This window comes from Labeo rohita, chromosome 21 (genome assembly GCF_022985175.1).
Source record: "Labeo rohita strain BAU-BD-2019 chromosome 21, IGBB_LRoh.1.0, whole genome shotgun sequence".
In the NCBI taxonomy this organism is placed as follows: Eukaryota; Metazoa; Chordata; class Actinopteri; order Cypriniformes; family Cyprinidae; genus Labeo; species Labeo rohita.
The window spans coordinates 17,708,263-17,721,393 of NC_066889.1; the positions used below are offsets into that span (position 1 = coordinate 17,708,263).

Here is a 13,131-nt window from a genome sequence, read left to right on the forward strand (position 1 = left end):
TTGGCCGCTCTGCATACCTGGAGTACCTGCTGTTCATTCAAGAACATTGCTATAGTTTTAAGAAGACAATTCTTCAAGAATTATCTCTCCAAAAACTGTAACTCACTGAGAAATTCACCAACGGTCAAACAAGCTGTCCTTTTCATATGCAAACTCTACAAAGAACAGATAGACCACACTGTAGAAATAAAGTCTATACATACCTAGGCCAACCCAAAGTTAGAGCTACACGCTCAAAATGAGGGAGGTATTTATCCACATCCTTCTCTATGAAGGGAGGAACCAAACAGATGTTCTTACAAACAGCAAAGTCAGCACTAGCTTCAGATGTTACAGCTGTTTAACTTTGTGTAACTGCTCAAAGTTAAAATTTTTCAGACACAGAGTTCTCTCTATCTCCAGATTTCTTGACTCCAGTTCTAACCTTTTGAGCCATCACTTGCGATTTGTTTTTCTTAAACCTCCAGTTCTTTAAGTTACAATTCAAGTTCTAGTTCCTTCTCATTCTGAATCTTTATGCAAATCAAACTGACTAGTCTGCAAAAATTTGAAAGCAGCATCACTAGAAAATACCTTTTGATCTACTAATGCAGACAAAAGTTGTCTTGTGGCAACCTTAAGATTGTTTGTGGTGAATCTGCAGTTTATTTTGATGTTCCACTTTCCTACAGCAAAAAAGCCGTTCTAATGAAGGAAACTGAACAAACTCCAAATCAAAATCCTCCACCACAAAACTTCCCCTGATAAAAGGTTCCAAAAGGTAATAAGAAAACCTACTGTAAGATACAATAAACAAAAACTTCAGCCCATGAAACGACTCCACCCCTTGGCCACTGAAAAATGGTTTAAACAAAAGAATGTCAAAAATTGGTCAACACCCACCTTTCAAACTACTAAATGAAACCAAAAGACATGCTCAAAGTAGCCATGCATCAAAATGCAAAAGCATGCTACAAAACAAATGTAGCAATGCATTAGATACGAAAGCATACAGAAACAAAGTAGCAATGCATTAAACACAAAAGCATGCTACAAAGAAGCAAAAGTAGCAAAAGAAAGAGCAGGGGCTCGTAACAAAGTCTCTTCTGCTCATCAAAGTTTGATTTATTTGGTCAAAAATACAGAAAAAAAGTAATATGGAATATTATTGCAATGTAAAAATGTTTTCTATTTTAATGTACTTTATAATATTTATTTCTCTGTTGCAAAGCTGAATTTAATCAGCCATTACTCCAGTATTCAGGGTCACATGATACTTCTGAAATCATTCTGATATGCTGATTTATTATCAGTGTTTGAAAGATATGCTGCTTAATATATTTTTGAATTTTAAAAGAACAGCATTTATTCAAAATAGAAATCTTTTTTAACAATACAAACCTTCGCTATCACCTTTTATCGATTTAACACATCTTTGCTGAATAAAAGAAAAGAAAAAATGTACTGACCCCAAACTTTGAACAGTAGTGTATATTGTTAAAAGATGTGTACATTTTAAATAAATTCTGTACTGTTTAACTTTTTATACATCAAAGACTCCTGAAAAAAGTTTTTAACATTGATAATAAATCAGCTTCATAGAATGATTTCTGAAGGATCATGTAACACTGAAGACTGGAGTAATGATGCTGAAAGGTCTTTGCATCACAGAAATAAATTCTATTTTTAAAGTATATTAAAACAGAAAACAACAATTTTATATTGTAATAATATTTCACAATATTATTATTTTTTATATTTTTTATCTTTCATATTATTTTTTTAAAATCTAATAAACGTACCCTTGATTGAGCCAAAATGTATTCTTAAAAAAAAAAAAAAAAACCGATCCCATACTTTTGAACGGCAGTGTATAGGCTATATATAACTATTTTTTCAACAGACTAAATTCCAACAAAATTATTCTGTAGGTTACAGGATAGGTTAGCACAGGATTTGTGCTAAACAAATTTGTTTTCAGATACATGCAGTATCAGAAAAACAGTAATATTCTAACATGTTTGAGATTAATATGTAAATACCAAAAGGAAAAACAATACACACGCATGTACATTAGGAATGTCTGTGTCCTGTCTGTTCACTTAAACCGATATAATAAAATGTATATTATAAGCATGTGTAGAAATGTCGCCAATGTATCCACAGGATCGATTGGCTGCCTGACTGTAGTAGTTTTGCAATCGTGTTGTGCTGTATAATATCCACTAGATGGCGATACAAGACAGCTCTTCATTAACAAAATACCAAGTATTAAACATTTCTCTATTATTAAACTTGTGGATTATTAAACGGTTTGTAGTGGAGACTGTCTGTGTTATGTGAGTACTGTTAAAGCTAAAGTATAGGCTGTTATTGTTTTGTGATTGTTACTGATTTATGAACTTGTCAAAATGTGACGTGAGTTCTATTTCTGCCAATTTCTTTGTATTTTACCACAGAATAAATTATCTTCGAATATGTTATACTGTTACGGAGACACTGTAATGAATGTCTAATTGTGATTTTTACTTCAGACTAGTAACGTTAGACCCACCTGAGCAACCCCAGACAGGATGTTGAAAAGAGCGGTTGTAGGTAATAAAGGTAACGCTTCACTTTTAAACACTTTGAGCTAATTTCAGTGACATAGCTAGTGGTGCACGTAGTATTTTTGGTACAATAATAAGTTGTACACATAAAGAAATTAATAATAACATTGCACACTCGCATGAGGTGGCCTTGAAAATAATATTTACTTCTCATGTTAGCTACTACTTGGTTTACTCATAGCACTTGTTATTTGACACCTTTTGGAGCAAATCGAATTATAGTGGACTGAAAATAGGATATCACTACAATGGAATTGGTAACTGAAACTTTTGCTTTTGTGAGAAGCGACATACTCACTGTTAGGTGTCTGTGTAAGTCAAAATACAACTTCCATAAGCCAGCACTTAACATCGCAAATTCGTCAGTTACCCGGATGCGCTACCATTGGCGATACTCGGATGTAAACAACAGAATGGATTGGAGTTATTGTACTACTAAATACGCTGTTCCTCTAATTTATGCTGTCTAAACCACTGATAAAACATGTGGAAGCTGCTAAATCATATAGAGCAGGACATAGTAAGCAGGAAAGGGCACTAAAGTTAAGGTGGTAAAGATACACACGGGCAGTATTAATTAGATATTAGCCTAATATTATACCTAGCTGACTGGAAATTATAAGAACAAACACGAATGTTGTCAAGGTTCATGCCCTGGAAATCCTGGTTCAGTCTGGCCAACCACAAACGCCTTTTGTTCCTCAGTTTTTTGCACTCTGTACTCTTCTGTTAAACTTTGGGCAGTCTATAGTAGTACTCCAAATGTTTTTCCCGGTCCGACCGATTAGTACAGCCCAAAACATGAAAATAATGAACCATTTTCAGCAGCAGTAATCAGCAAAAAAGTGAGTTTTGTTTGGTTCAGTGGCGTTGTTTATAGTCAGTGGCGTCAATATGGCAAATTGATGACGTGTTGTGAAAACACACTTTATAGTGGTATAAGACCTGAAGAAAACTGTCTGTTAGTATTTCCATTCATCAGTGCCAGCTGAAATCTGACGACTTTGCTAATGCACAGTTGTTGTTTTTTTCCCATATGACTAACCACTCTGAAACCACAGAAATATCAACACTGATGGTCCAATTCATGCTTTTTAAAGCACTTTCACAAATAGTAACTAGGAAACATCCATTATTATTCTACGTATTTATGATTTCTTAGTACAACATCATAAAGCATCCAAAACCAACCTAATCACCAAATTTGTGATGCATATACCTTTTATATGCACCATATCATATCTTTTCACCAAATACAGTATGCGATGTGAGCAAATTATAGACTGTCAGTGTAATTACAAAGTTTCCCCCTTTCCCAAAGGAAATCAGTAAATCATTTTGATTAGAGGAAGAGAAATCAAGCAGCTGAAAGATAATGTACAGCCTAGTGTCATAACAAGCATAAATAAATATGAATGATCCGTCACATGACTCAGCCATCATTCTCAGAGGCAAACGCTTGCGCCTGCATTTCACTTCAGATGGGCTCTGAATTGTAATGCACTGCCGCTTTTTACATAACTGGTACTCCGCAATCTCACATTTTGCACAGTATTGTAGCATAAACATCAAAAAAATAAGTAGCACACTTTATGTTCACTAATAACAATTATTTGTCATTACTGTATGAATAACATAATACAAGCAAAGATGCATCTGGATGGTTCCAAAGGTTTTCCTTGACGTAAAGCAACTGGTACGTATCTCGATGCAATATACAAGTGACAATGCTAGCTCTCTCTCTCTTTGTCATATACACACATTGTCTTTCTCTCATACTCTGCAGGTCGAAATGGATCGAATTACTGCATAGACAACAATGCACAAGCCCTTTCTCATGGAAAACCACAGTCTGGTGAGAGAGAGTGAGATTGTACATGCAGTTTTTATGAGGTAAGCTGTTATGGCTCCAAACCCTTTCACTCTTAGGAATCAGAGGGGAACCTGCTTCCATTAGAACTAGAAAATGAACCGAATGCATCAAACTCGAAAAACAACAACAGAAGGTGGTACAAGAAGCAAATATACAGTAATTGGACAAACAAAAGATGCACTAAATTTGTTAATCTAATTGTTTCACCTACATCCCGCAGATCTGCACAAAGAAGACGACAGTGATACCAACAGACGTGCGGTAAACAGTTGGCAAGATCGCAGCTGAGAAAAAAGGGAGACTGAGAGTGAGAAAGAGAAAGAGAGAGACGGAGGGAGCAAAATCGAGCTGCTGCAGTATCCCTACACTGCTGAGGCTTGGACTGCGTGACTGACTGGTGTGTTGCACGAGAGAGAGAGAGAAAGAGAGAGAGAAGAGGGGAGGGGGGATGGGAAGGATCTTGCTTGGATGAGGAGCAAGCAGGCAGGCAGGCAGCAGCATCATCTCTTTTGTGGCGCGCTGCTGAGGGAACTGGCCACCTAGAGCCGTGCAGGGCGCTCACTCCTCGCAGGCGCGCACAGCGCCACCGCCTCTCCCGCACTGGCCGCCGCAGGGACAGCGACAGCCTCCGTTACAGGCGCAGCACTGCTTGTTACAGCGGCACCATGGCGCAAGCCGCTAAGCAGATCCGCAAGAACAAGGACCTACAGGAGCTCGCAGCTCAAGAGCAGCGAGAGAAGGAGGAGGAGAAGATCAAGAAGAGGAACAGATCGAGAGACCGTAGACGCAAGGTAACAAGAAAGAACAAACCCTCCTTCCTCTTTTTTTTCCCCCGTATCGCGCACCTTCACGCATACCACTGACTCATTGTGTTAACCAGTCAGCTAGAGCTGGTCGTTCACAGATTATAACAGAGGAAGGTGCTGATGTCTGGCGGGGCGGATGGGGGGGTCATGACTGAGATGATTGGTTAAGTAGCCCCTCGGTCCTCAGGGGAACATCCTGCTCGATCGATTTAGAAGCGAGCGCTGTTTACGACTGATGCTGCATCAAAGCAAACCTGATTGCTTTATGTATTCAGATGCACCATTGTATGTCGCGTTCCCTCCGCCTGTCACCGCCTCGTATCAATGCCATAAGCGTGAACTTTGGCAGAACGTGAGTGTAATGTCTGCACCTGCTTTTGCCCATTCTCATTACAGTTTGTATGATGGAATGGGAGCTGAAGTGCATTATGGGAGCTCTGCTGCTTTGAGCCCTCTGGCTGCCTACTTACCTTCCACAAATGTGCATGTGATGATGTACGGTCGCACGCATGCAGATTTTGGCTTCACACGAGCCTAGAAGTACACGTGACTCAGGTTAGAGCCGAAGACAACAAGAGGCCGGGGTGATGACTCCACTCCCGTCTGCTCACCAAGGCTCATAAAACCTGTCAGCTTAGCATTTATCAGCGTGCTCGCGTAACTACGAGATCGGGCAGAGATATGTGGCCGGCGGTGGTAGGATGTCAGTGTAACGCCAATTAACACAAGCGAGTTGCTGACACGAAAAGATACTGGAGTCTAAAGATCACTGTGAGGACTGTCCTTGAGGGTTGGCTGTTTAATCTGCGGTGGGACATCTGATGCAGCATTTGTCAAAGCTGTCAGTGACCCCTTGAGATTACACAGGGGTCTGGAAAATTAAAGTTGGGACGTGTTTGATGACACTGGTGCTTGGTGCTATGTTTAATAAGCAGTTTAACATTCACTCTTTATATGCAACCCTTGAGCTTTTTTCATCATAGTGTATTTGGACATAATTGTCTTAAAATGCAAACTGTTTCTTTCATAAGGCCTAACAGCATGACCTTACAGTACAGCTGATGCAAGATGCGTATGTTTGTATGAGCTTAATTAAAAATAGTGCAGCTTCAGGTGTAAACCAGTCACATGAGTGACTGGCACACAGGAGGGTAAATACTGGCACATGAACAAAAATGAAGAAAGAGAGAAGTATGATTAGACTTTTGCTGTTTATTTTAGAAAAGTTGAAATCAGGGACTATAATTAAAAATCAACAAGAGAAAGTAAAGAGTTAGTAAATAAAACATTACAAGATTTAAGAATTATACTAAGGCTCTTTGGATATAGGTGACATTTGTAATTAAAATTGCTGTTTTCTAACAGGTGCTATAAAACAGAATGTGTATGTATTGTGATGTACATCTAAATGTAATGGATTATAGAATAAATGTAATTAGGCATAATAAGCATTATGAGATCAAAACAAAAAATGTACAAAAAAAAAAAAAAGAAACGTATATGTAGATCTGTAGTGTGCATTTACAAAGTAGACTGAATTTTAATTTCATGTCGACTTTAAAATTGATCATCACAAAGTGTTTCTCCCCCTCAGAAGTCAATGTGGTGCAGTGATTGCTATGATAAATTAAAAATGGCACTTCATGTCATAAAGATTGCTGACCCCTAGTGTTGTTGTGTTCCTGAAAATGTGTCAGTTTTGGTGAGGTCTCAAAGTGTTTTGGAAAAGTGTTCTAGACTGGCCTTGTGAGATCTCAGCTGTTGGTGGACAAACAGTTGTGTTGTGACTTTTACACATCCCTTAGGTGGATGTCCAGAGAAAAATGATGTCAAGTGCCTAGAGTGTGAGACGCAGAGAAACTGGCTGTGTTTTGAATGGAATATTAGCTCTTACTGCATACTGCATTATAGAATGCATACTATTTTTTAAAAAACAGTATTCTGCAACATTAAACATACAGTACATCATACAGTTTTACCTTATTATGTGCATGTTTTAGGGGTTGACCGATTATTGGCCTGGCCAATTATCTGCACCGATATTAAGCTTTTTTATGGTTATCGGTATCGGTCATATTCAAAAACGATTCGCCGATTAAATCATTTAAATACATTTAAAGAAAGTTTTTGTCAGAGCCTTTGTTATTCGTAATTTTAACATTCATTTTCATTTTTAAACCAAACATATAGTTTTTTTAATATTGGTTATCAGTCTACTTGATCTGTAATAATCGGTATCGGCCTGGCCGATTATCAGCATCTTAACCTCTTGACTGTCACCCGTCCTGTCATTGGGAAGCCTAAATTCACCATATTACAAATAAATCCTAATCTAATCATAAAAAACTATATATTGTTGGAAAGGTCTAAGACTTCTAAATAGATATTTTACCACTGTTTTGTGTTACAAATGATGTAGAAAAAGTAATAGATTAATTTATGACAAGAGCGCACCTCAAAAATCTACATCCTGAAAGGAGTTCTAACTTTTTTCACAAAAAGACTTTCTTTGTTGCCTTTTTCCTTGTCACGCTTTAGAAATTTTTGTCAGAGTCCATGTTATTATTAATTTTAAGATTCATTTTCATTTTTACACCAGACATATATATCGGTTTAAAATATCGGTTATCGGTTTATTTGATATGTAATAATCAGTATTGTCCTGGCCGATCATCGGCACCGATATTAAGCATTTATATGGTTATTGGTCATAATCAAAAAACGATTCGCTGATTAAATAATTTATATGCATTTAAAGAAAGTTTTTGTCAGAGCCCTTGTTATTCTTAATTTTAACATTCATTTTCATTTTTACACCACACATATCAGACAGTGATAATATTGACATTTAGCTACTTTGACATTTAGCTACTTATGATATGTAACACTGCAAGTTGTCATAGGAGATTTAGTCAGATTTTCATACTCTTTTAAATCGCGTAAATTGTGCATTTACATTTCAACTCTGTTATCACGAAACCAACGACACACAACAAAAACAGCTCCAATCACGGCATCATCCATTCACTGGTTTTTGACGTTTGTAAATGCTGTAAATAAAGACGTCACTTTTGGCCGCTTCAGAGTTCCTGTTGCCAGTGCGAATGCAACTAGGAAAATTGGTTCTTTAGGAACCACCATTCTAGCTAGTTCTTTGAACTATGAGGTGCGAAAGCGACTTATGGAACATTTCCATTCCAGAAAAGTTCTTTATGATTCTTTAGATTTTTTAAATGTTCTTCAGACTAAGAAAAAACAGAAAGGTTCTTTGTGAAAGCCCCATTTTGGAACCTTTACCAAGCGTACCATACATACAGTTTGTTTGCTCTACACAGTATGCATAATGCAGAAACAGTAGTACAGTAGTATGCTATTCCAGACATAGCCTTTGAGAAAGACACAAGAAGAGGAAGCTCTTTAATTCTTGCATATAGCCTTTAGTACACAATTTAATAGCTGCGTTGATGCTTTGTAGTCTTTTTACTTATAAAAGATGGTATCTGAAGTAGTACTGCTGTGCACAACACAGTATTAATTACCCCATAGTACTTTCATGTCTCTAAGCTGATCTTGCTGTGTGTGTAAGATCATATGCATCACATCCATATGGCTTACACATGGCCTGGCCCAGATTCCCATATACAGCAGAGAGCATGCATTTGTCTTGTTACCTAATAGGAGAAGGTGAAATCACACATATCAGTAAGTACCTTCAGTCACGGGCTATATTTATTCTGTGCCTGAGTCGCTACCAATCTGTCCGTGATCCTGCCAACTTGAAGGGATGCGTTGCCCAGGATTCTGGAAGGTTCAGTTGTGATCTATGGGGAGATGCTTTTGTAATGCAATGTTTGCACCACTAGAGGCAGCAGACTAGAAGAGCGAGAGGTCCACTGAGAGTGGGAGTGACAGGTGAAATATAGCAGCATAATGTCAGAGATCAGGGTTAGTCCAAGTGCATTATAATGAAGTATCTCCTGTGGTAGTAATAGGATAAGACCACATTTGCCATTAAAGCCACACTGTTTAACTTTAATATCTCTGTCGCTGATAAAGACTTTAAATGTCTTTGGATGTCTGCCTGGACAACAAAACGTGAAATACCCTGACAAACAACCGTATTCCTGTGTGTAATCGAATATTTCCAGCTGTCTTTTTGTGTTTTAGAACAGGACAGAGAAAACCAGTTCGTCTGGTGATATCAGCTTGAAAAAGGTACATTTCTTTGACCTTGAAATGCTACATTTTCACTTTAGCTGTATTAAAATGTTCATATTAGTACAATTTTGCATTACTGTCACAAATACAGTTGAGGTCAAAAGTTTACATACACCTTGCAAAATCTGCTTAAATGTTAATTATTTTACCAAAATAACAGGCATCATACAAAATACATGTTATTTTTTTTTATTTAGTACTCACCTAAATAAAATATTTCACATCACTGCTGTTCTTCAGAAAAATCCTTCAGGTCCCACGAATTCTTTGGTTTTTCAGCATTTTTGTGAATTTGAACCCTTTCCAACAATGACTGTGTTATTTTGAGATCCATCTTTTCACACTGAGGACTAATGAGGGACTCATATGCAACTATTACAGAAGGTTCAAACGCTCACTGATGCTTCAGATGGAAAAATTATACATTAAGGGTGAAAACTTTTGGAATTTAAAGATCAGGGTAAATTTAACTTATTTTGTCTTCTGGGAAACATATAGGGAAAATAGAAAAAGTTACACATCTTCATTCCGTTCAAAAGTTTACAGCATAAATGATCTTATTTTGGTAAAATTAACATTTAGCAGATTCTGCAAGGTGTATGTAAACTTTTGACTTTAACTGCATGTCACTGTGAATTGACTTCAGACTCAGTAAAATAACATTTTTATCATTATCTTTCATAAAGACATTGTGGTAATATGCTCTCTGCACTGTTAACATTGCAGAAACATAGTATTTTAGTGTTTCCTGACCTTTTAAAAGTTACTTTTTAGTAAATGACATTTGAGTGTTTTACAGAGAAAATGTTCATTTGTATTTTCATCTGATTAGTTATAGTCAAGGCACACAAATGCTCTGTGGTCCTTGAAGCTTCTAGAATATTTTGCTGCAGGCATAATTACTTTGAAAGAGATCTCCTCAAAAATTAAATATTAAAGCTCGAGCCATTTTTTGTCTTGACTTAAAATGGTCGTATTTAACATTTTTCCCACTGACATCTAAAGTGCAAAATTGTTCAATAATTAGAACTGCTAGATTGTATTTATTAATTTTTAGTGTTGTATAATGAACTTTGAGACATACCAGTCCCATGTGTGCAAATGTAAATGCAAAAAAATGGATTATATTGAATAAATGTCAGGTCTCATTTGCATCTTCCCTTGAATGCAGTTTTTACTACTGTATAATTAATGTTCTCAGTATTGCAGTTTATTTATTGGCTTTGCAGGTTTTGTGGAAGGTGTAGTATTTCACAATCAAAATAGACATGCTTTGGATTCTCTTGGATGCACAGGGATGTGATAGTGAATAGTGTTGTGATATGGTTATGGTTTTGTTTTGTTAATCCGACACTGCATTGTATAATTAGACAAAAGAACATGTTTCGCCTTTGATATTTGAACATTTCCAAGTGATAAAGATTTGATTAATGGGTTCATTACCGTCTCCTTTTACACAGTAAGAAGGAAGCAAGATATATAATTACATATATGGGGGGTGGGGGTAGTATTCTTTGTGCCATCCACTTCCTTTTGTCATTCTTTACATGATGTTATATGAGGCCTCTTGGGATCAGGGTTATGTGTATTTGTAAGGGAAGTGTTTATCCTGATCTTTAACTACTGTATTTAATGTACATGTTAGTGTATATATATATATATATATATGTCATTTACATTTACAAGGCTCAGATTGTTATTTCTGTGTAGTATGCATACTAAATCTATGACTGCATTACATTGATTGGGAATGCATTGGCTACTGTACATATTTAGTATGCATACTACATTGATCAAGCATGACAACTACACATATTTACAATGCATACAAGTATGCACCCTCATTGATTTAGATGCATGTTGAAATGATTGCATAATACATTTACAATACTACTAAATTTACATGACATTTAGTTGGTCTTCATAATGCACAAATTTGATTTGATTCAGTTGATTAAAAATGCAGGAAAAGCCTAAATGAAGTGTGGTGTGAATAATATGCATACTAAATCCATGTAATATGAATTCTGAGACAATGTTTTAAGCATACTTAATATAGTACGCATAATAAATCAGTAAACAATGTTTAGTACATTAATTGAGTATGCATGCTGCACAGATTTAGTATGCATACTAACTGCATTTAGTATGTACAATTATCAAATAATCTTTAGCAATTTCCCACAAACCTTATGTCCTTTGCAGATTTCTGACAAATAACATATACTAAGCAAATCCATGCAATTCAAGTGTTTTATGTCGACGCACAGATATTTCCACGTTACGACTTCTGCTGTCTGTGTGTGTGTTATAGTATGTGTGCTTTTCTCTGCGTATGGAATATGGTGTGATTTTTGCTCCATTAACCTTGCCGGTACAACATAACTCAGACACACCAATTGTTGATACTACATCACACTGACACTCACAATATAGATCAGGGGCTAGTGGACCACCATTCTCTTAAGCTCTAAAACACACTAGACTTTCTACAAATGCTGCAACACTAATAATGTGACATCATGCTCTCTGCATCTATTTAAAAAACATAATTCTACATGTAATACATAGAAAGTGTAAAAATACGTAATCTACTTTACTTTACTGCAACACTGCAATCCTTAATTCAAAGGCAAAGCTGATCTTCTATTTTTCTATCCACCTTTTTCTGAATGAAGTGTCTCGCCCGACTGGAGTGGTGCTTTATATTTCCGGTCTCTGGTGTTTCTAGTCAAATTAACATATTTTCAGTGCTGATAATACTATTAAACCTGCACACATTTTTCTATTTGGTTATATTGAAAATGTTTTTATTCAGTCCATTTTAACATGGATGTCTATGGAGACCGGAACACGAAAGCAACCAAATGGAAGTTAGAATCCTTCATGGCTTAAGAAAACGGTGGATTCTCTTCATGTAATATGAATTCGCAGGGCAGAGCAATCTTAAATTTTGGAATGCAGAGAAATTTGCATGAGCTTGCGTTTCCTGTCTCACACATTCTTGTATTTATGAATGGAAGTCGAAACAAAAAGTGTAGTTTGACACAGACATTGCAGATTAACTTTAATGAGATCTGTAGATCTGCCCTATGAAATCCGTTTTGGTTTTTTCCCCAATTCCGTGTTATTTTTTTTCCAAATTCCGCTTTTTCTTGATATCTTGATTTTGTGTTTTTCGGTTTAATTTATCTTTTTGAATGGTTTAATATAAAAATATTAATCAAAAAGCATAACTGAATATTCAAAATCATGAAACTTACACAATTTTACAGCAATTATTTAAAAATTTAACAAAAATAATATTTCTGAGGTCCTATGAATACGTTATTTATTATTTCTCAAATAATTTTTACCAAATTCTGTCTTTTCAATTAATTTTATGGATTCAATTTTAATGGTTTTAAATGTTTAAATGTTAATAATCAAAAGCACCTTTTAATTAATTGATTATATATATATATGTATGTATGTAAATTATTTTATTTATTTATTTATTTTTTTTCAGAAATACTGTTGTGTATTTACATTTTAGTGGTAAACAAATTCTGGTAAATTATTTTTCCGGTAAATATTCCTTAAAAAAAATAATGTTTAACACTAGTTTTATTAGAAGTAGTAGTACTATCATTACATTAAGTAATAT

General features: G+C 35.8%; 1 protein-coding gene across 10 annotated transcripts in view; it reads left to right on the top strand.

The window, feature by feature from the left end:
* The first annotated feature begins 4,058 nt into the window (after positions 1–4,058).
* ank1b (ankyrin 1, erythrocytic b) overlaps positions 4,059–13,131 on the top strand; it is a 96,335-nt gene continuing 87,262 nt past the window's right edge. For 2 of the 10 annotated variants that reach the window (XM_051092942.1, XM_051092950.1), the window contains exons 1-3: positions 4,091–4,284; positions 4,375–4,594; positions 4,682–5,252. In XM_051092942.1, the coding sequence (XP_050948899.1) occupies positions 5,127–5,252 (126 nt within the window). In that variant the 5' untranslated portion in view covers positions 4,091–4,284; positions 4,375–4,594; positions 4,682–5,126. Of the gene's footprint in view, positions 4,285–4,374; positions 4,595–4,681; positions 5,253–13,131 lie in introns of those variants that run through there. The other 8 variants (XM_051092944.1, XM_051092951.1, XM_051092948.1 and 5 more) reach the window with 8 other exon arrangements.